This window comes from Paramacrobiotus metropolitanus, unplaced genomic scaffold (assembly GCF_019649055.1).
Source record: "Paramacrobiotus metropolitanus isolate TYO unplaced genomic scaffold, Prichtersi_v1.0 Parri_scaffold0000020, whole genome shotgun sequence".
Classification (NCBI taxonomy): domain Eukaryota; kingdom Metazoa; phylum Tardigrada; class Eutardigrada; order Parachela; family Macrobiotidae; genus Paramacrobiotus; species Paramacrobiotus metropolitanus.
In genome coordinates this window covers 931,308-953,797 of record NW_026570240.1, presented here as the reverse complement: position 1 = coordinate 953,797, position 22,490 = coordinate 931,308, and the positions used below count along the sequence as shown (strand labels likewise).

Below are 22,490 nucleotides of genomic sequence, written 5' to 3'. Positions count from 1 at the left end.
TAACTTCCAAGTTGTCAGCACTAACTAACAGACAGTGAACAAACCTTCATTATCATTACATTACTTGTGTCATCTCATAAAAATTTAAAAAAAAACACAAATAAGAAAACCAGGTCCGAAGGCACCAAATACTTCCAAATCACGCTGGTAAAAAGACACTATTACTCAGAATTAAATATTACATCCCCCCAACAAGGCATCCTTGCAGATCGAAAAACTGTTCAAACGGCACATCACACAATTGACTATTACAACTATAAACGGGTTGATTTCGGCTCCGCATCCGATGAAGAAAGCGATGCCGAATCATCATTCACTTTGGTATAAGTGGTTTCTCCCACTGGAGGCCAGTTTGGCTTCTTTAGCAATTCTCGGCGGACCAATTTAAATCGACTTTTAGATGCCTTTTTCCTCCGCAGCGCTCTAATCACCCGTTTGAACCATGTGCGGTCAATCATAAATTCCTGCAACACAAACCATTACTGATTAAAAAAGATTCCGTAAGGACTGCGCCGAGTGCGCCCAAGCACTGCAATATCGCCTTACTTCGAGAACAAACGCAGTAACGAAATTCGTAGCCATCAATCCCAAAAGAAACAGCCGATAAAACGTGTGCGGATTATTAAAATCATAAACCACCTGAAAAACGATATCATCTTAGTAAACAAAAGCAAATATAAGTATGTACCCAAGATTCCGGGGCAGATGCGCACACCGACTTCCTTACCTGAAGGAACCATTGCAACCATCCAGGAACATACATTAGAAGAACGGTTGTCACGCCGGCCAAAAACACCAACGCACAAAGGAAATACACTACAATTACAAAACATACTCGCAGTTTCAAAAAGACAACAGTATACAATGATATCAAAAACTCCATTTATTTACCATTTGTATAAATCGGCTGCCGATAGGGTGGGCCTTTAGAAAACACAAAGGCCAATATGAGATCCTGGAACGCCGCCACAATCACCAATACCGTCGTTTCCCAGCACATTTTGATTTCTTCCGTTTCTGTTCCATTATTAGCCAATTCAAACCTGACATAAGGGGGATATAAGGACTCCAGTTTGGCAAAAGAGTGCTAACACAATTACCAAGGCTGATTTTCCAGACTGACGATAGTCACGGCTTGGAAGCCCACAACGATGACCATGTGCATCAGAATGGAAGCAATCGTGTTCGGCGACATTAAACTGGCTGACGGACGTTGACGGATCAAATTAGGAAACGGTTGAGTGTATCCCACTGCAAAATGGCGACGATAAGTTAACATGGCAATCAATTAATTTCACCTTCTTCCCAGACAAAAGCAACAAACAAAACTTGTATAAAACGCCACCATTTATTCCCAGAACACAATCGTACGTTGTAACCGGCTGAGCAACACACCACGGTCGCTTCAGCTCTGTACTTACATTATCTTATTGTCAGAATGTGATCAGACATAAATCTACATAACAATTTACTTACTTAGAATGGCCACTGTAGTAGTAATGAACAGATCCAAATAAAGAAAATGTGGATCCGCAAGAATGGTTCCTTTCTACAAGGAATAGTCGGTTTGTAAAGGTCATCAAAGAAAGAACACATATCAAAGAAAGAACACATATTGCGCACCTGATAGGCAATCAAAGTGGCCACAAACTGAACAATACTACAACCAGAAATGACATTGCTAACATAGAAGCAGGTAAACCTTTCTACAGCATACAATTTACCTGTATAAAGCCATATACTTGAAGACTCCAAAGGATGTAACCAAGGCACAACGACCTTCCCTAAACGCGAAAAACCCCACAGTAAACAGCAGTGTTCCAGCTTCCCAGATACTGGTAATCTCGAAATGCATACTTGATGACACATGGCACACATTCAATAGTATTCTTATTGGACGTAAATGGCGAAGCAACCGAAGCTTCAGCTTCCGATAGCGAGATTCCAGCATGCGCAGCTTTCAGAGCCTGTGATAAAAGTTAGGCACATTTTTATTATTCCAACGTTTACTAATGGTTCGGTATGCAAAAATCATGAACACTTACGCCGCAGTCATTTGCGCCATCTCCCACCATAGCCGTAATGTAGCTGCAAAAGAAACACGTTTTAAGAAAATAAGTTAAGAAACTTTTCCGCATTACACGAGTATGCTTACTCCAAGTCAATGTATTTCTCCACTAATTCTGTTTTCTGATCGGGAGAAAACCGTGCAAAAACCGCTCCTTGAACTAGTATCTACAGAAACAAGCATAATAATAAATAACAGGATAACTGTCTGAGTACCAAAGACAAAATTACCTTAGGAACCAATTCGGGGAAGTTTTCCACTAACGCAGAAAAAGAGCGACCATTCATGGCAAAGTGGTACTGCGGGTGTTTCATGGCGATACAGAATTCATGTGCCGAAACTGCCTGTAAATGTTAGCGTGTAAGTATGGAAAATACAAGCAAGAATGTGACCGAACACTGACCCTTGATGGCGCACTTCCCGTATCGCTATCAGCATCGGCAAAAGATCCAGCTTCGGATGCTGAATACGCGGAATCGGCATAACGCCAGAGGATATGTGCACGCGCACCGGTTATTTCATCCGGTGACATCACATCCACCATCACAATATTTTCTTCTTCTCCTACCATTCCACATTTGCGTGCAACACTCACAGCAGTCATCAGATTATCACCTATACGATAGGATGTGTCGTAAATTAAACAGAAAATCCAACCTCAAATACCAGATATTTTTCCATGGAGTGGTACTTAATGGTTTTATTGCAACTGCCGTTTACCTGTTACCATCACCGTCTGAATATTAGCAGCATTCAGTTCAGATATCACATCCACAGTTTCATCTTTCAGACTGTTCTGCATTACCAACAGCCCAACAAAATTGATTTCGGTTTCTACTGTTTCTCTAAAAAGAACAGGGAATCAATATACCTGTCATAAAAGTGCACAGCTAAATTCACAGGTACCTTTTTAAACGAGAGAGTTGATGGTACGCCAGTCTATAATCCAGATCTCGGTAGCCCATGGCGATCACTCTGTACCCTTGATGCGCATAAAAGTGTAAAACCTTGTGAAAATTCGCCGGAACTACAGAAAAGAATCCGAGTTGCAGTTTGAATCCGAGTTTAAGTTGCAGATATAGTAACACTGTGACTGCCGCTTACTAGTTGTTGGTTTAGATAAAGCCACAATTTTTTCCGGAGCTCCTTTCACATACAACCGAAAATGGTCTTCGTTGGGATCTCGTGTAATAACAGACATTCGTTGCAATCTACATGAAAAACATCACTTTTACCATAACTGCCCTAATTTTAACATTGCCATAGCCTACCCCGAGGAAAAAGGAAACTGATGGACAATGCCAATGTGACGCTCTGGAGACTCAATAGGTGTCCTGTCCACCGGTGATGGAGGCGAGACAGTTACAGGAAATAGGGTATTAAAAGCGCCCACACCCTCCTCCCTTTGTTGAGGTTCATTGAAGCTCTAAGAAAAGTAAGTGTATTACTACTAAGCAACATCTTCTGCAGTCTGCACAGCATCCATTCAGCTTACCCATTTCGTTGCTTCAAATAACTTAACATCCAGAGGGTCTCCGCTCAATTTTCCATCAATCATCGTTAATGAATGGCAGGTAGCCATTCCGACAACAATCAAATCTGCCGGACTCAGCTGTTCAACATCCTCAGCAATGCTGGTCAGCGTACCATCCACGGTTGGTATAACACCCATTAGGTCTAGCCCTTCCTCCGTTAATGTTCCAGTCTATAAACATACATTCGGAATTCTGGACTTACGTTCTTCGTTGAAATAAGGAGAGTACGGTAAAATCACGTCAAATAAAAGAGTACTCGTATAGTTATTAATGGCACAACTACTGTACCTTATCAAAGCAGACCAGCTTGATCTTGCCGCAAGCATTGATCCGAGATGGGCTGATGCAAAAAATTCCGGACTTTTTCAGCCGCCGTTGCGAATACACAATGCCCACAGTAAGAGCGGCTAAAAATTACCACAAAACAAACAAAGATGAAATATTTTCCTGTCAAAAGTATGTAGGCAAATCGCGCCTACCTGGAAGAGCGGGCGGTACCACGATCGTAATTAGATCCAATGCGCGCACAATGATTTTCTTAAAATCAAACCCACCATCTCCATCAGGGTCAGGAAACATTCGCTAAAAATATACAAGTCCTCAGACAGCTGAATCTGAGCTAGTTAATAAATTTGTACTGCTGCCACCCAAGCTAAGTTGTAGACACGTACGGAGCAAAACGGCGTCCAGATTTCTATTAATCTTTTATTAGCCAATAGCCGTTAAAATACAATAAAGTGTAAAAGCGGGCACACGACGCGCAGGCAAAAATTTAAACATTGAAAAACAACCGAAATCTCTGTTCTCTCTTGAATTAAAAGGTAACGTACTTAAAACCACTGATTTATTAATGGGTTACTAACTGATTCCTATTAATCAACTAGTAACCCGTTTCATCCGCGTTTAAAATTATTTCACAAATAACAAATTTATTTGGCCCCTTGGATTACCTCTCTTTCAATGTTGTTATAAATGGAGTAAATCATCCCAATACCAGCAATGCCAGCCTACATACGAGAGATCACCAATTTTATGCGATGTACAATTAATTTCCAGGGATTTGAGTCTTTCATACCATGACACCAACCAGACGCAGCGCATCACGATAGAATTTAAAGCCAATGAGTCGAGGAAATAAAATTGACCGCACCAGATCTCCCTTGACAGTATAGAACCCTAAAGCGAGAATATGGAAAGTGCCATAATCATTCCAATAATCAATTCAGCGTGCGTCACTGGACTGCTTACCCGTCTGGCAAACCACCGCCAGCGCTCGTGCTCCCTCATAATAGCGTGTCTGAATAACTGATGTGCCATGGAACAGGACGTGGCGTTTATGCTCCTCAAACGAAAACACTTCCGCATCTTGGCTGTTCAGTGCAACTTTGGTCACCGGAGCGCTTTCACCTAAATCAACATGCAGATTATCGGTCCAAACCGCCCGCGTGGCAAAAGCGTTATGCAATGCACGGCCGAATATTCTTCCGGCTCATACCAGTTAAAACTCCTTCATTCACGATGCAATTGCCGGCAATCAATATAGCATCACAGGGAACCGTACAACCATGTTGCGGAATGGCTATGACATCACCGGGTACCAAAAGGTCAGGATCCCGCTCAGCAAATTCTACGCAGGCATCAAGGTAAGTAAAAACGGAAGACTGCTACAGTAATTTGCACAGCCATCACTGAAAATTTACCACCATCCATTCTTAAGACCATAAACTTCTGCTTTGTCGAAGATTTTAATACCATCTCCCGAAGTCGATAGCGTTGCTATAAATATCACATAAAAATGTTTTGCATCAGGCTAAATGTGAAGTTGTGAACAGCAACCAGTGCGCAGTAATGCGTAATCAATTTCTCACCTTCCGCGTTTCGTACAAATTCAGACTGATCCCGAAAATCGATACAGCCAAGACACATGACGCGTAAATATAATAATCGTCCAAGCACCACAAAATAATGCAGAACACTTGAAAGCAGTAAAATGGGTTCAAGACCTAAGAAAACACAATCAGAGCAACATCATATTATATGTTAAACCTTTAAATACTGAAATTAATAATAAAAAGATATTTAAAAAAGATTTACAAAAAATTTTACCTCTTCTATCAGTAGCCGGAAAACCGATTTCACCTCGATGTCAATAACATTAGGACCAAACGCAGACAACCTACAACAAACAGGCTGGAGCACATTTTTGGGATATAGTAAAAAAATGTTTGCTCACTTCTGCTGTCTGGCTTCGTCAGAAATTCCAACAGATCGGCCATAAATGTCTCGACAATGCAAGTTTGCTGCCACACCAGATATACGCTTAAAGATTTCTTGTTGCGGACACCACAAGAAACGGTCATGCTGATGGTCAAAATATCTTATGGAACAAATTTTAGGTGGTTGTGAACAATTTTCCACACTGGTATCTTTAGAAACTTGGCTAGATTTCAGGTCTTCTTTAAACGTCAGCAGCTCCAAGCTTAATTTTTTAGCTGATGTCCCATATTTCTTCGCATGTACATCTGCTGTCAGCATACCGAATTCAGCCAGCTCAGGGGAACTGCAATTATTGAAGTTAATGCATCACCCGCCATCTCATCTCATAATATATCCACAGCGGCCAGCCACATTAGTTTCCAATCGAAACTTACATCCATTTGATGTTACTGGTAATAATCTTGTAGAAGATGTTATACGCGTAATAAGCATTGTGTGGATCCTAAAATTTAACCATGGTCATGAAGTTACATGATCTACAAACAAAGTTGCCACCTCACTTTAATCAGCACGATATCAGCATCCTGAAGCGATGATGGAGATTTAAAAATAGTCAGTCGCCATGTTGGAAACCAGGAAAAAATCAAGTAGCCAATTCCCGCTGTCATGAGGCCGACACAATGGTACAAGATGGAGCGCACAACCGTTGACTGATATCCCCAGCAATCCTGAGAAAGAAAAGCAGCAATTAACGAAGCAATACGATTTACGACTGGCAATTCCACTAACAAAAAGAGAACGAAGTATGAAATACGGTTCTACTGTAAAGCATGTATAGTGAACTCAGCAGCATCCAAAATCGATCTATCGTTAGAATATATCTCGTAATACACTGCCGCAGTAATACAGTAATAATAACAAGGATTCAAGAAAGCACAAAAAATGAAATACAACACGATCATGAATACTCGTATCCATTGTAAATTTTCTCATTTATATTTTTTTCATTATATTTTGCAGTACATATGCTGTTCGAGTAGTACGCTTGTCTGATCGCGAATGAAACGTTTTTTTCTGTCGGTGACTGTCCTGTATTTCATTTCATTCGGTATTCATACATGAATCTCTAAGGAATCTCACTACATCCCATTTCAGTCTGTGTTGCAATATCGTTTTTAAACATTAGTCGAAGTAACACTTAATTCTGCATTTTTTACAGCTATCTCACCCATAAAATATCTGATTTCACAAGAACCAGAAAGGTTTCGATAATTTGATTGAAGTTGCACTCGTTCGTGCTGCTGACTTATCTTTCTCAAATTATCTTAACATATTCGTATCAGATAACATTCGTACGCATTAATATTAATTATGTTCGACATTCTCAAATTTAAGCCTCCGGCAAGGTCACCTTTACATGTCGTAAAACCACAAACTTACGAAAGACAATACCACTCATTCTCATGGTGCTAATGAAACCATGTTCATAGTACAAAATGCGACCAACTCTAATAAACAAGCAGATAGGCAAGTAGCCGTATGACTCAACGACAATCCTTTTAAGTTAGAATGACTACATCGCAATGAAATCGCAAATAATCGGTATCCAATACAGAGAGATGCCTTTAAAACGATGCTAATTATGCTATCAGTTTCATTTGCAAACAAATTTTGTGTTTATCACACTTGTAGCATTTATAATTCCAGAGCAATCCCGCAAAATCACCTGAACTCGACTCACCAACCCGACATTAACGCCAACCCGCATGTATGAAAAATTGCTTTCAAACAACATGTCATCAAGCATCCATATTAGCAAGCTATAACTGTTATTAATTTTAAAATGCTTTTTAAAATGTACCTGTAATTCAACTTACCAGATGTTCATTTGGTCCATTTTCAAGGATGGTTTTTTCGAATTTCCTGCTGCGTGGACGGTATTCACGTTCGGACTGAGGTCCGACAGCGTCCACTACAAAAGATTATAATTATTATAGTAGAAGAAACGAGTTTGCTACAGTTTGTAAAACCGTTAAACGCAAATATTCCTCGTAAACGCAATGCCACAGTAACCAATTCGTAGCGTAGAAAACTTACACGGTCGATCTGGTGGAATAACAACCGTCGTCGACATCCGCGAACCTCCTGGAATACATTATGTCTTTCTCCAGTCTCCACTTAGGTCGATCCTGACAACTATCCTGTACTTACTGTGCTTTATCGATGCTAGGGTGGTTCCAGCATGGGAGTCCAAAAGTACTCCCAGAAGCTTCTCACACGGTGACTAAGTTTAAAACCGGGCACCCTTGGCATAACAGGGGGTCTTTCTGTCCCGTTCAACAAGATCCCCTGGATAATAACGCAATAGCCAAAACGTTCAGACTTCACATTTGCCAGACTGAAATGCACGGAAGGCAATAATTATCAGGAACCGTACGGCGACACACCAATATCGCTTCCAGTAGGATGTCTCGCAAACAAATTTCTACGAATATCGGGATGTTTAAGCATAACAGATGACAACACACTCCAAGCCAGACGGTTCTACTATCTGAAATCTGATAATTAATACCTTTTTTGTTCTTTACTGAAACTATAAGTCCTCGTACCGTCGTACAGAAAGTGAAACCAACGTCTTCCAACACGCAAGGTACACATTAAAACGAGATTTTCTTTGAATCTACGGAACTGGAAGGAAGCGTTCTGTAGTTCTGTCTGAGCCAGACGGTGACGTCAGGTAAGCCGCTGCTTTCCCATTGGCAAATGCAGTCCAGAAAACCACGTGACCTGACTTACGCAACACGGCAAGCGTCGCAGAAACTACGAAGTAGACAAGTACTCTGATACTTTATATACGAGCAAAAATTGCAAAGCCTTCGGCTTTGCAACTACAAACTTCTTGTCATTGCATTACTTACGTGAACTATTACTGACCACAACAGCTGACTTTTGTTTACGACATAGTTACAGTTTGTCCTTGCAGCATCTTCGGAATGTACATATTTCTCAGAGCTGCCTTGAGTGTCTTGAACTGTCTTCCCTTGGACCACTGGCTAGTTATTAGTATGGATACATTGCAACTGTGAACTTGCCTGCTACCGGTCGGTTTATTCAACGATTCCTCTTTCAACTTCAAAGTAACGAGTTAAAACCAAAACAACACCATGAACTTCAATGTCCGCTTTATCACAGACAAAATATCAAAAATAAGCACAGATCTCAAAACGTGAAACTAAACGATAAAAAGATGGCTGAAGAAAGACACACTTATTTCAAGGACGAATAAAAGCTTGGCGGTTCCACCAACTTATAACGCTCTGTATGGCCTCCAACCCGTCGGAGTTCCTCCACTAACTGTTGAAGACTGAACTTGTAACGCACAACCAAATGCCGATTATCTCCAGAGCCCAAACTGTTGTGGCTCAATCCATATTTCTCGGCGGCATTGTGTATTACTTCTCGTTCGCGCGGAGAAAAGTCTTTGGCAAAGACCAGATCATCCAGGACAATGGCATTGGCAATGAAACACTGGAACAATGTATCAGCTCTATCCAGTATTAAACGATAATCCAAATCGCTGTCGCGATAGCCAACTCCCCAGCGACCGTAAACCGAGTACGAAGCGCTAATGTTACAGTCGATTGGATGGACGATGCCATCTTCCTTCTTTCCCAACCCTTTCCCTTCCTTCCAGCCCATCTTTTCCATCAACTTCCATCCGATACTGCGCTTACTCCCAACAACCCCATGAGATTCCGAATCAGCTTCAATTCGTTCCAGAATAGTATCCACCGTCCTTCCGGAGAGAAGATCTTCGCGAGCGACAGGCTGAACGAATGCATTCTCCGAGGCGGAAACCTAAAAGCAAAATTTATAAGTGTAAGTTGTAACACGAACGGCATATTTAACACAAGAACATTTGACTCTACAACAATTCTGCGAAATCATAATCAGTTCAATTCGCGGATGTGCCGTTAGTTTCTGTTTGTGCGAAACTTATGAGAAAACATACTATATCCAAGCCGTAATGCAAATTAAACTTTTATGTCATACTGTATTAATTCGCGGTATACCGAACAAAACTTAAGACCTTAAAGCACTCGTAGTCGACTACCCGGAACACACAAGTACAGTATACCTTTTATTCTACTTGATGGCTTTTCACCACGATCACAAATTTTCTTTTCCAGATAAACTCAACACGCTTCTACAGATACTGTAATACAGTCTTACTTTAATCGTAGGAAACCGCTTCATCAGTAAAATCAGGCATTCCATAGCGGCAGCATTTTTAGCATCTTTTAACGACGAAGCCTGCCGAACGCACAGCTGTTTGCCTGCATAGGAAATCTTCACCCTAATAAGTAATAAAACGATCCAAAATTATTAAGAATGGCGATCAAAAACAGGTGAACAAAATTAGTGCTAAGCTCACACAGTGCGACTTACTCGTGTATGCAACGACCATTTCTGTTCACTTGTATTGACAAAATTGTGATTAATTTTTGGGCTCTGTTAACAGAAATGGTCTCACTCATTAGACGCATAGCTTCGTCATTAACCAATTCTCCACGCAGGCGAACCACTATCTCATTCTCTGGACGGGTTTCGAGAAACGAAAGCGCTTGTGAATAACTCTCATTATGAAAATCTCCAGAAGATGAGCACTGAGGAATACGAATAACTGAAGAATCACAACGTTTATTTTGAGCAACTGAAGGCGACTGCCGATGATTTCCGCGAGGAGGAACAAGTGGAGCACGAGACGACACCGAGGCCACAGATGAATGCACAGGAAAAGCTGGCAACACAGAATCCGCACCACTTTCTGCAACTTAAACTATCAGAAGATAAAACCAACATCAAACCAGCGTCAGAGCAAAGCAAGTGTGCTAGGAAAACTTACGCGGTCGATTTCCACCTCCGGGAAGAAGGAGCATTTTCTTGATGGCTAGAGTCGCTCCTTCCAGATCAAGGTTGTTCTCCTTTGGCTGAGCGGTTCGGGAGGCAGGCTTCGCAAACACAATGGCTGGATCGTTGAAAACCGGTTCCTGTGGCTCACTGTATCGACTGTAAACCATATCCTGCGCAGGCATTTCCGGCTTCTTCATCGTACTGAACAGACCAGCAAGCAAGGCATTTCGTGGAGCGATTTCTGTGATCGAAGAACAAATCGCAAAGGTTATGGTCTTTTTTGGGTTTGTTAAGAGTGTGCGTATTCGTACGGGTCAGCTCCGCAAGTTGGCTGCCAGAAATGTGAAGCCGCCCAACCCCGTCGTCCTTCTTATCCGTTTCGATCACTGTACGAGGTTCCAGTTTTTTACCTATTGAATTCCGAATTGGGACCGCAATGACACAAGAATAAATGCACACTACAGTAGTACTCACTTGATGACGGCAAATTGTCACTAGCCGGACCCACGAGGCTTTCCACTGTTTTTAAAACATCCTCTGGAATATTTTCCTCTTTAAAATTCTGCGCCATTTCATCCTCGGCATCCGACAAAGAACGCGCCAGCACTTCGGGATGCGAAGGAGGACGCTCGATTTCCGGCTGTTCAACTTCCGATGCAATTAACTCCGAACTCAGCATAGACGCATCGAAATAGTAATCCGAGTCACTTCTGCCATAAATGTTTAGTGATCCCGGCAATACCACTCCATTATCTACATCTGATTCTTCGCCATCGGATCTGGTCAGCTGCGCAACTTCTTCGTCGGGTGTCAGTGCCTCCGTGTCTAACCATAAGTTGTGGTAAATGTAAAATTAGAAGGACACGGTTACCTAACCATAAGTATCGCTTAAGCTGACATTCCTATTTTGAACCACGTGTTTCAAAGTTAGAGATTGATGATTAAACCAAACATACGGTATTGAAAACCCATTAGCAAGGTACATACATTTCTGCCAAAAGATTTTCGTGATTAACGACAGTCGATAGTGTGCAGAGTACGGCAATGGGAATGTTCGTGTTCATGCTGCACACCGTGCTAACGGTAACGGCAAACTGGACCTGAACGATTTTTATAGCAGACGTTTTGACTCTTTTGACTACTTGCAAAACAATTCCAACTCGGTAAATTCTGTTCCTTAACTATGATTTACCATCAAGAACAATGAAATTGTTGACTTTCCCAATTGTTAAGAAATTTCATCGACTAACCAAGTCTTAACAGCATGTAACAATATTCTCAACATGCAGTCAAAAACTACTCTTCTGGCTTACGCATTAAAATTACTGTAATACAAGAAAACGAGAGCACTGGTAAGGCAAGGCCTGTGTCCACAGCAGCATGCGAGAACAAAAACTGTTAGCAAAACAACAACAGGAGTACAACAGCGGAAAAATTAAGCCACCCTGACTTGCGTCGACTTTGCAGGAGGAGACAGTTAAGGCTTGGTTAATCTGTTTTACTCTCTTGCTGATGCTTTCTTGCACCGGGATAAGCTAGGGTACCAAAAATTTTCTGTAAGAGAACTACTCGTGCTTAATATGCTAACTGCGTGAAGACACTCACCGCGTCCAGGACTGCTTCCCGACAGTCTTCCAAATGATGCAGGATTGATGGCCGGTGGTTTCACGTAGTCCTTAGTGAAAAAACTTGAGGCTGGCACCGGACTACCATCCAACCCGGCGTTCTCCATTGAACTAGACGACATGCAGGTGGCAATCTGGGCGTCCAACGCTTGGCGGCTGTCCAAAAAGCCTCCAGACAAAAACCCGTTCCCTTCGAAGCAGGTATTTTAGAAATAAGCTTTACCACCGAACAACGTTCAGTTCATATTCTAAGATACCATTCATTTCTCCATCTACGAAGCCGGCGTTCTCCTTGTTCCCACGGTTTTTTCCACGGCCACGACCACTGGCAGCCGCATAGGGCTGGATCACTGGTGTGGGTCCTCCTTTTTCCAAATCCTCCAAAATGAAAGCCTCCGCGGCCATTCTGTTTAACTTCTCCATGTGTGCCGTTTCATAGCTACCAACAAACCAAAAATGAACAATCTGCTAAAGCACGCTCCAGGATATGGTCCTGTAATTCCTTTAAAGACATAATTTCGAAATGAGAAAATGTATTCGATCTTAAAATTCATCATTCCGAGAGCAAAAATTTCGTAAAATGCAAAACTTGATTCACTTCGGTAAATCCCTGTAACGCTCTCGGCAGCAGCAATGGAATAAACTAAATTTAGTGGCCCTGTGCTTTAATCTGTACCTCAAAAAGCTTTCATTTTAGTGTAAAAAATAATAAATCCCACTGCGTGCAATCTGCGTACTTTTAACGTGTCTCGCGTCCACTAAAATTTTTTACCTGGTGTTAAGCTTAAAAATTACTTATCTTTTTCTCTGAACATCATTGAGAAAGCTTACCGGCAGCCCAAACTCTTGTTATTAATTAGAATCCACGAATAACAATTTATCATGTCCAGCCCTTCTGGTTTGTCGTAATGACATAACAGAAATTTGCGTCGCGTATTCCAGCTCCTTAAAATTACAAAAAAGGATTTTAGTATTACAAGATACTGCAGAAATGCGATAATTACCGTACCATGGGCTTTCTTTAGACCCACGAAATTCTTCAACCTTCGTGCATTTCACTGGATCGTCCATATTAAGAGTCAAGGCGAATACATAGGGCGGAGGAGTAACTAACAAGTGTATGCGCCGCTCAGAAGTCAGGAAATCGTTTTTTCATGTACGAGTTTATTCTGTAAGAAAACTTTTAATTCAATAGAAATTTACCAAGATTGTGGATTTCCGATTAAAACAACCAGGAACCCGGAAACGCAAAAAATCTATCGCGTTAAAATTTTAATCACGATTTGAACTCAAAATATGAATTTGACAACGGACGCAGTCAGAACTCACTCAGAAAATCTGTATGTACTACTGTATGCGTCTGCTGTGTACGAGTTTTATGCAGTTGCCTTCCCAGAGGGGCATAGGAATCTAACTTCCGTGAACGCGTCTTTCACGCGCGCTCTCAGCGTAAAAAAATAAATACAAACCGGCAATAAAGGCACTTTCATGAAAGGATCGGAACAAAGCAGTGCCACTTAAAACTAAGCATACTGTATTAAATTGAATTGATCTAATTAACACTAAGTTATTAACTGAAATTCTGATGCTACGAAATACGAATGGGGCAATACGAGTATGAATTAATTTCAATTAAACACAATTACGTACATAATTTTAAAACTTAATAAATAAGGTGAATTGTGAATGTGATCATATAGGGACAATATCACCACGGCACTTCTAAAATGGACTTTCTATGGTATGTATTACCATAGAAAAGGATAATACAGTATTATCCTTTTCTATGGTATTACTGTAAATCAACAACCAGAATGTATTAAGGTAACTGTAACATCTCTGATACAACACTGTGCGTTGGGCTACGTAGCCGGTAGCCTGGCGTTAATGGTAAATATTGTTACGCAAGCATGGATGGCTTTTTAGTATTTGCCATTTGAGTTAGTTTGCCTTCGTATTTTCTTTTGCTGACATTGTTAGTTTATACTCCCTAGTGCTCCACTCCCTGCTCCTAAGAGTAATGATTAAACTATTCCGTTATGGCCAGCTTAGTACCCTTTAACAGGTTCACGTTATATGGCACCCCCAATGCGCACATGAAACTAATAAAAATTAAAAAAAAATATCACTTAGCATCTTCCTTCACTACCAGTACCGGCGCGCCATGAAAAGTTTTGCCTGAACAAGCCGGTTTCCATTTCGATTTCTTTACTTACAACGCACATGTAAAACCTTTCTCAAAAATCTTTGCATACCGTCGATCAAAAAAGCATAATTAAATAAACAGCCCAGGAGGCAACTCGCCCCATATGCTAGACAACAAAGTAAGGCATTCTTTGAAATATCACAATCAAAACGCATTTTTCAAAACAATACCGCAAAACAACCTTTATAAATTATCCCTACGGCTTATTCAAAACTCGCATTATCTCTGAGCCGAGTGAGGGAATTCCACATTGCGACGCTTCTGCCTCCACATGTCCCGTACCGCAAAAATGTCTTCTTCCTCTTCGTCGTTGACCGGTACGCCGCCTCTGCCGGCCGACTGGGACATGGTTTCTTTGGGAAAGACAGCGACACCGTTAACCGGTGGCGGATGAAACGCAGGCCGGTCACCCCGCCCGTCTTCTGCCGGGGGAGTGAAAGGTTCGTTTTCATTCTGCGAAGGCCGCTTACGTCTGGAAGGGCGCACTGGTAACCCGTTCACGGGGTCTGGAGATTCAGAAGCAGCTAAAAGTGACTGCGGCAAAACGATATTCGTGCGTGTCCGCGACCGCACGAGTTGCGCTTGACGATTTCCTACAGAAAGACGTTTTAACAACTGCAGATTCCCCGTATATAACGATGCTCCTTAATGCACACTATGCAATCAGACCAAACGAAAAGTCGGACGGAGTAAGTAGTAAAACCAAACGGAATACATAGTAAAAACAAAATTGGAGTACATAGTAAAAACAAACGGAAAGTCGAATAAGATTCGAAAACATCTGGATATGTAATACGAAGATCCTTTGAGCAGCGATCTTTAACTACTACAAATCAAAAATTTCAAATACTGTTTTTTACATACCGCGATTCGGTCGCGCCTTCTTTGGAGTTCGCTCGCTCTTAAATGCGCTACCAGTTTTTAGCGCTTCCAGCAGGTTATCCATTAAACCTTCCTCTTCCTCTATAAAAATATGTAAGTAAAAAAAGATATGTTAGTAAAAAATGATTAACCGCATACAAACGACGCTCTTACCGCCAGATAATTCAGCAGCAAAATGCCTTTTAGCTTTGTTCTCTCTTTCTCGCAGCGCTCGTTCGTGAGCGATTTGTGCCAAACGTGCTTTTTCTTCGGCTTCTCTTGCTCGCAAATTATCATCGTAAGCTTTACGTAGATCCGCCAAAAATTTTTGGATATTCCCAAAAAATTCATCAACAGGAAATTTGAGTGGATCAAAACAGTAGTAGGTCGATAACTCGTTGTAGGCATTTTCCATCTGAGAATACATGCTCTGAAGTAGTTCATACTGTTCACGAGCTTTTGTGGCGAAAGGTCCCATGACTTCCGCAAATTTATCGCCTTTGTCCGGAGTGGCTGCAGATTGTAACTGACGTTCCAGCTGGACTAATGAAGTCTCCATCGCTTTTAATGCTTTTGTCACATTTTCTTTCGATACTGAAAACAATTTACAAAGCCATAAATTTCGGCATAATTCTATGCCGGTATATCGCACTGCCCAACTGCAGCTGGGAATCATCAAATACTCCCCCTGCACTAATAACTGCGCTTTCTGGGAAGTTTTTGCAATTAACGAAGACTGGGTCACCTACCGCGAGCGGCTTTGTCAACATGCAGAAGTTCATCACCAACGGATAAAGTGTCTGGATATTTGGACTCAAGCAAATCTATCAGGACATGGAGCAGAGTTTTCTTGTTATCGACGGTTTTCGTATTAGTTAACTGTAAAAGTTTTCACGGTCAGCGCATACTTCATCAGTCTGCTTTCAAACACCCTTAATTATACCTGGGTGAGATAAACCATTTCGAACCCAAGGGACTGAGCGTTCCTTGACCCCGTATTCATGATATTTCCCACCAATAAAATTAATTCCAGAATTTTCGCCAGTTTGTGGCTCTTCATAGTTTCTTCACTTGCTGCTGCGACAGCCACAATATCCTGAAATAAACCAACAACCGGGAATCAATGAAAAATTCAACTGACAAAAACTATTGTTATTACCGGCTTAATATCTTGGACGATCTCGTTAAATCTGACTTTAAAACTCATGGCATTCAAACGTGGCAGAATGCCTGCTATCCCACCAATCTAAAAATTGTAAGAAATCCATAATCAATAAAATCATTCATATAACAATTCAGGTAATTCTCATTACACACCTCCAAGGCAAACTTTTCTGCGTCCACAAGGTCTGCCTTTTCATTTGGTGGCAATTCTTGCAACCTTTTAATTTGCTCCGGACTGGGCATGTATTTGATCATTTGCTGAATCAGTGCATCAGTCAAACGGTTCGTATCGCATGCCAAAATAACTCTCTTCAATTCATCGTTAGGCATTTTGGCAGAGGATACAATAATCGCTAAAATATACAAAGATTTAAAATCCCATTGGAAATGGGGGATTAGAAACGGTCACGTATAACAACACAAACGCATTCGCAAACCTAAATTCTGAGCGCCTTTCTGATCCAGCACGCGCAATTCCTTTGCCGGCTTTTTACGGCCCATTGTACCATAAATATCGTTCGCCCCGGCATCAGCGGCTTCATCTGTCAAACAAAAGGTGACTTCATTGAGCTGATCAACTGCCCATGCTGTACACAGCACTCGTTCCACTATCAAATCACATACTCGTTTTCGAGCCAAAAGCGTGCGTCAAAGTCTGCACAAGCTCATCATTTGCGTATTTATCTTCATTAACCTTCACCCAAAACGACTTCTCATTCAGCTTCTGTGGCATTATCTAAAACAATAAAGATTTTGGTTACTGTTTCCGAACTTCCTGTTAACTCTGTATGAGAGAAAGGCTACCTTATTCCAATTAGTTTTCCGTAGCGGCACAGAGACTTTGTACTGCGCCTTCTGCTTCATACCAAATGGCAGGGGGATAGGCCCAGCTGGAAGAAGAGGTGCACCAGGTGGCGGTGGAGGACCGCCTCCTGGCGGCGGAGGTGGAGGAGGTCCACCAACACGGCCACCCGGTGGAGGAGGCGGAGGAGGAGGTCCCGGAGGCTTGGGACCTCCCGCGCCCGGTGGCGGAGGTGGTGCCGGTGGAGGTGGAGCGCCAGGAGGGGGAGGCGGAGCCGACGCTCCCCCCTTTTCAAGCTCCTTAATTTTATTCTCCAGTTGGATAATTTTGGCTTCAGCTTCCTGCTTGGCCGTAACAGCTTCGTCCAGCTTCTTATTAACATGTCGCCCAGATCCACCGTCTTCCGAGCGAACACGTTCGGCAATCTGCCCAATTAATGGCTCTATGTCAATTTTCAAAGATGTGCGACGAAAATCAGGGTCAACGCCATTTTTTGTTAACACAATCTGGGATATGCATTCTTCGATCAGGCGATAGTAGGAGGTCCGAATGTCGTCTTGGTCAGTGATAAACATCAGATGCTGCAGCATAGACAGAAAGTATGGCTCCGCACTGGTATCCCCAAGCGATTGCTTCAGATGTTCATAGCACTCATCGGGATCATCGTATGAAAGCTGCAGATTAGCATACCGGGTTTGTATCTCTTCCATATCGTCCTCCTGGTGCTCTCGAAAACAGCGCAACTGCACTTGCAGTTCTTCGTTTTCGTGTTCTTCCAATGTCTCCAGGAAATCTCCCAATCCCGTACGCATAAACTCATTTCGCAAATGAATCTTAAAATCTGTTTCCGACGCTTGGATAATGAGAGCATTCACCAGCTGCATGCAGGCGATACGCAAAGGGTCATTATTCGCCACATATATCCCACGTACAACCCCATCAAACCGATTATTGCTGGATTCATCCATACTGACTGAAAATCCTTGCAAAACGCGATTATGACCATCAGGTAGCAAGCATGTGGCCGCCAATAATTTCACTGACTCTAGCATAACCTGCTGATTACTGACATTGACACAGCGTGCCATCAGCATAAACAATTCCTTCTTGTCCAGAACCAGCTTCATCCCGTACTTAGTATTCATAATGGCTTTCAAACACCGTAGACATTCGATCTCAATTTTTGCGCTAGTTTTAGTATCGGGCAAAGCCAATGTTGTGGAATTGTGGGCCATCACTCGGGTTAAAGCTTCCAGTCCGTCTGGTCCAAATGCACGAATCCAACTAACTGGATTGTTACTCAGGCACACTTTTAGTGACTCAATGCAACGCAAACATTTCTCCGAGGTGAGATCTACTTGCTCCAGGTACGACCGAAAATCTTCCGGGGAGTGGAATTTCGTGTTCCCGATTATCTAGACAGTCTCACAATTGTCAGTTCACATAATAAAAACAACAGGACACTCCAGTACAGTTGCAAGCCGTTCAAAATGCACACCTGGGACTTATCGGATTTGTTTATGAGATGCATCTGCAGCATCATTCGTCTTTGTTTTTCATCCATTTTCAGTAGAGGCACTCTCTTGCTATCGTCCAAATTCATATCCTCCTGCAGAGCACCGAAATTTAATTTTCCAGAATCAATTTCAGATAACAGTAAACTTTAAAATTACTTGTGTAAATTATGTATCATTAACTGATGTATGGATCTTTTCTAACTTTTCGCTAGTAATTAACATTAATCTTTTCTAACTTTTCGCTTGGAGACACTGTGTTAATATGAAGCTTCCGCAAATATCAACATCACTTAACTGCCAATAATTTGCCTAATGCCTATGACTTATGAAAACATATACATTATACTTTTCAATGCGATATTATTACAAATTTTAATACTGACAAGGCTCAGAATTAAGTTGCTACAATTGTGTCTATGATTCTATGAATGCTGACTACTTGTTGCATATTAAGTAATCAACTGTCAGCGGAAGCATCTGATCACGCTACTAACTCCATATTATTGAATAAACATGGTAGGACTCATACGAGTAAGTACTGTACTATTTTTTATCAGTCGGAAAAGCAAATAACGTTGGCAAGGAACTATGACCATGATTGTATGTATAATAAATCAATAAACAACTGCTTGGATACTCTCTCATAAATGTTTGCGATTTGGCGTTTACCACAATTAACTGTAGGCTTCCAAAAACTTCAAAAGAGCACCGAAATTTAATTTGTGTAACCCAAAAAAGTACAACTTTTTCAATTTAAAAAACTACGAATTTATAACGTGCGTCCTCTGGCATGGATTTACCAACTACTAAATGTGTGAGCTAAAGCAGGTTTAATTGCCATCGTTAAAGCAGATAAGATGAAGCTCTGCCTTTTAAGTTAGCGGCGTTACTGCTTGCCTATCTGGAATTCAACGACTGTAAGTATTACGCTGATCGACAAATATCAACAAACAAGCGCGGCTTTGTGGATAAGTTGTTTAGTGATAAATTAACTCAGCTTGCACTACGAGAGTGCCACGTAGGACTACGCCTTGCTCACTCGAGAATTATCCCACGATTGCTATCTGCTGACTTCGCTTAAAATCGAAAGGATATATAAACAGCACCGACGTTCAGTCGAAATTTTTCAACAATAATCTCAAAAAGTAGCAAGATGACAGCAGCTCAAAGACGACAAGTGGGAACATTTGAAAATTCAAATCATCACGATAATAACTCATAAGTAACGCATATGAGCGATGCCCATAAGTCACGCTTTCGTACTGATTAGAGAACCTGTTAAGGCAATAATTAATCACGCCACTCATCACAGGAAAAACCGTCAGCGACGCTCATTCATGACTATCATCGAAATAAATTCACAGGAGCCATGTTCACTCTGTACACATTTAAGTCCAAGCAACTTTAGTCATTAACTTACTTTAGCTAATCCAGTAAAAGAGAAAAGTATTTTTGCAAACGCATAAATGGGGTGGAAACTGCTTCAATGCTTCAAAATGCTTCAAAGTGCTTGATGCGAGAACAGTCACTGAAAATTAAGCTAAGCCAAACAACAGCAATAAACGGTTAAACTACAAAAGTGTTGTGAATCTCGAATTATTAAAAACCAAGGGTCGTATCGATCAAATGAACAGTATAAGTAGTAACAAAATTGCAACACTGCTCGTACGAGCAGTACGTTCCACTACAAATCAAATTCAAGATCATTTTATTCACAGCTGACTTTAGCAGTCAGTTTTGCCATTCTACACCATGGAGAAGAGGAACTCAGAGTGACAAAAAAGGGAGAAATTACCATCATAACTTCGAACTGTTCGTTGAATTGAGTCGTGCTGAGCTGTTCGACCAGCGTTTCAATGCTGGCCGCTTCCGCCGAGCGCTGTTCGCCGCCCATGGTCGGCTTGCGCGCTGCCCGTTCCCGAGTGCGGTCCTTGCCCGTCAAAATGTTGGTAAAATTCCGTTTTAACATCTGCAAGAAATCATGTATTTCAAACACAACCTTTTGTGATTCATTACTCAACATTCTGCATTCCAGCCAAGTGACAACACGCCGATTAGCGGTGAAACAGACACTCGCCGGAAGGTATACACCAAGTAACACGGTGCATAAACATGCTGTAATGCATAACAAAATCAAGCACCTGATGCTTACATGAATAGTGCGAGTCAAACGTGCAGTGCAAACTCTCATCATCTCACACCATCAATTATCTTTCCACTAAACAGTTAGCCATCGAAAAGTTTCAGCTACGTTCTTTACGGCTCATAAAAATTTTAAACGACCATCCGTAATGATGACGGTGGTGAAAAACTGGAGAACAAAATTCTAAAACCGAAATGCTCAAGCTTACTTCGACTTGAGTACATCCGAACCCAGTTTTGGGAAGAAATTATAAATCTGCATCAATCAGTATACCAAGCACGTTTTTTTCTGTATAGTCACTATAATGTACACGCAACTTTGTGAAGTCACTTACGCCTGATTTTGATTCTTTTCTTGTTCCCGTTCCGTTATTGTAATCAGCCATTTCTTCAATATTGCCTTCGTTATAAACAGGTGGCATAAATCGGACGAACTAGATTCCATAAACTGTATCCAGAAAGATAACTGCTGGAATTTATAGTCAATCTGACTCGGAAGCGTTAATCTGAATCCTTCATCGTTAGTTCACATCAAAATCAGTAAACTGTCCACCAGAACTATTCATCCACAATATAGTCGCATTCATTTCAAAAGATGGAGACTATCAAAATTATGACGATCAACAAGTAGCTGGTACCATTTAACGTACTTCCTCAAGATACACAAACAGCAAACAACCTTCCAAATAAAGATCACTCCAAACTGCCAAACATCTTATTTGTGTGCGCTTAAGAAATGCTAAAAAATTCGCTGCTTTACACCGAGTAACAGACACCTCCTGCTGGCAGCGTGCAACAGCCATGAGCAATGCACATACGTGCAGAACGCGCGCATCGTACTGCACTCGCGCAGTGTGGGCAAAGTCTCGAAAAACAAAGCTCGGAGCCTCGGACATAGAAAAAACAGGATTTTTTGATTTTTTTAAAATTTTTATCGTATTCTTACTAACCGGGTGCGCAGTACAAGCACTGCGACAGTACAAATTCAGTAAGTACGAAAACAACAGTTGAACAATGGCTTAAATCAATATCCGGTAAAAATAATAACAATTGCATACGTTATACGTACTACATACTAGAGTACATACAGTGACTTAAACAAATCCCGTTTTTAATGAATCCCACGTTTAATGCCCGTATTAAAATAATTAATGAACAAATATTAAATAATAAAATAATTATTTATTAAAATAATAATTAAATAAATAATAATATCACAATAAACATATTTAAAATGCGAAGCAGTCATACGGGCAATACCGGCCCATATTAATGCTCCGTTTGTTAGCCCCACTGGCCCTGGGGCGTATATTGTTATTATTATTATTATATTATATTACGGCTCAAGAGCAGATAACTACAAGTTTGTTCGGTATTCCATTAATTAATATAATAAAATTAATACTATCAGTAATACTCTAGTGTCTGGTTGCAGCCGT

At 41.3% G+C, this 22,490-nt stretch overlaps 3 protein-coding genes across 4 annotated transcripts; all 3 read right to left on the bottom strand.

The window, feature by feature from the left end:
• Window positions 1-32: 32 nt before the first annotated feature.
• LOC129586403 (polyamine-transporting ATPase 13A2-like) lies at window positions 33-8,523 on the bottom strand. The gene is made up of 34 exons (XM_055479632.1): window positions 8,393-8,523; window positions 8,032-8,305; window positions 7,918-7,965; window positions 7,698-7,792; window positions 6,381-6,548; window positions 6,255-6,322; window positions 5,837-6,163; window positions 5,710-5,779; window positions 5,472-5,606; window positions 5,304-5,379; window positions 5,099-5,230; window positions 4,852-5,010; window positions 4,679-4,779; window positions 4,554-4,610; window positions 4,083-4,185; window positions 3,892-4,010; window positions 3,564-3,773; window positions 3,340-3,494; window positions 3,173-3,279; window positions 2,975-3,095; window positions 2,789-2,913; window positions 2,472-2,683; window positions 2,299-2,412; window positions 2,156-2,235; window positions 2,046-2,088; window positions 1,858-1,967; window positions 1,725-1,784; window positions 1,624-1,660; window positions 1,477-1,549; window positions 1,101-1,251; window positions 892-1,043; window positions 728-816; window positions 547-639; window positions 33-464 (listed from the first exon to the last, which is right to left on the bottom strand). Exons 3-34 carry the CDS (start codon window positions 7,952-7,954, stop codon window positions 255-257), a joined length of 3,789 nt encoding a protein of 1,262 aa, XP_055335607.1. The 5' UTR covers window positions 7,955-7,965; window positions 8,032-8,305; window positions 8,393-8,523; the 3' UTR covers window positions 33-254.
• Window positions 8,524-8,892: 369 nt separating this feature from the next.
• Window positions 8,893-13,661, bottom strand: LOC129586404 (uncharacterized). 2 transcript variants are annotated; one of them, XM_055479633.1, is made up of 10 exons: window positions 13,369-13,661; window positions 13,191-13,304; window positions 12,617-12,798; window positions 12,340-12,549; window positions 11,209-11,559; window positions 11,046-11,144; window positions 10,727-10,975; window positions 10,270-10,654; window positions 10,054-10,177; window positions 8,893-9,678 (listed from the first exon to the last, which is right to left on the bottom strand). In XM_055479633.1, the coding sequence occupies exons 1-10, from the start codon at window positions 13,428-13,430 to the stop codon at window positions 9,088-9,090; spliced, it is 2,367 nt and encodes a 788-aa protein (XP_055335608.1). In that variant the 5' UTR covers window positions 13,431-13,661; the 3' UTR covers window positions 8,893-9,087. The 2 variants fall into 2 exon arrangements, with proteins under 2 accessions (XP_055335608.1, XP_055335609.1); XM_055479634.1 differs by having other exon boundaries at window positions 10,270-10,648.
• A 929-nt stretch (window positions 13,662-14,590) lies between these two features.
• On the bottom strand, window positions 14,591-21,793 carry LOC129586422 (protein diaphanous-like). Its single transcript, XM_055479667.1, has 13 exons — window positions 21,387-21,793; window positions 20,705-20,878; window positions 18,891-19,001; window positions 17,395-18,807; window positions 17,215-17,326; window positions 17,028-17,132; window positions 16,744-16,943; window positions 16,586-16,672; window positions 16,370-16,522; window positions 16,176-16,305; window positions 15,601-16,020; window positions 15,430-15,528; window positions 14,591-15,158 (listed from the first exon to the last, which is right to left on the bottom strand). The coding sequence occupies exons 1-13, from the start codon at window positions 21,471-21,473 to the stop codon at window positions 14,785-14,787; spliced, it is 3,465 nt and encodes a 1,154-aa protein (XP_055335642.1). The 5' UTR covers window positions 21,474-21,793; the 3' UTR covers window positions 14,591-14,784.
• Between the last annotated feature and the right edge of the window lie 697 nt (window positions 21,794-22,490).

Coding starts and splice junctions, on each gene's coding strand:
- LOC129586404 (XM_055479633.1), bottom strand. CDS start 13,430: ATGGACGATCCAGTGAAATGCACGAAGGTTGAAGAATTTCGTGGGTCT. Junction 12,550..12,616: donor CGTAGATGGAGAAATGAATG/GTATCTTAGAAT, acceptor CCTGCTTCGAAG/GGAACGGGTTTTTGTCTGGA. Junction 11,560..12,339: donor GGGAAGCAGTCCTGGACGCG/GTGAGTGTCTTC, acceptor ACTTATGGTTAG/ACACGGAGGCACTGACACCC.
- LOC129586422 (XM_055479667.1), bottom strand. CDS start 21,473: ATGCCACCTGTTTATAACGAAGGCAATATTGAAGAAATGGCTGATTAC. Junction 17,327..17,394: donor GGAAAACTAATTGGAATAAG/GTAGCCTTTCTC, acceptor TTATTGTTTTAG/ATAATGCCACAGAAGCTGAA. Junction 16,021..16,175: donor TGTTGACAAAGCCGCTCGCG/GTAGGTGACCCA, acceptor AATTGTTTTCAG/TATCGAAAGAAAATGTGACA.
- LOC129586403 (XM_055479632.1), bottom strand. CDS start 7,954: ATGTCGACGACGGTTGTTATTCCACCAGATCGACCGT. Junction 3,495..3,563: donor TATTTGAAGCAACGAAATGG/GTAAGCTGAATG, acceptor TACTTTTCTTAG/AGCTTCAATGAACCTCAACA. Junction 3,096..3,172: donor TTTATCTAAACCAACAACTA/GTAAGCGGCAGT, acceptor TCTTTTCTGTAG/TTCCGGCGAATTTTCACAAG.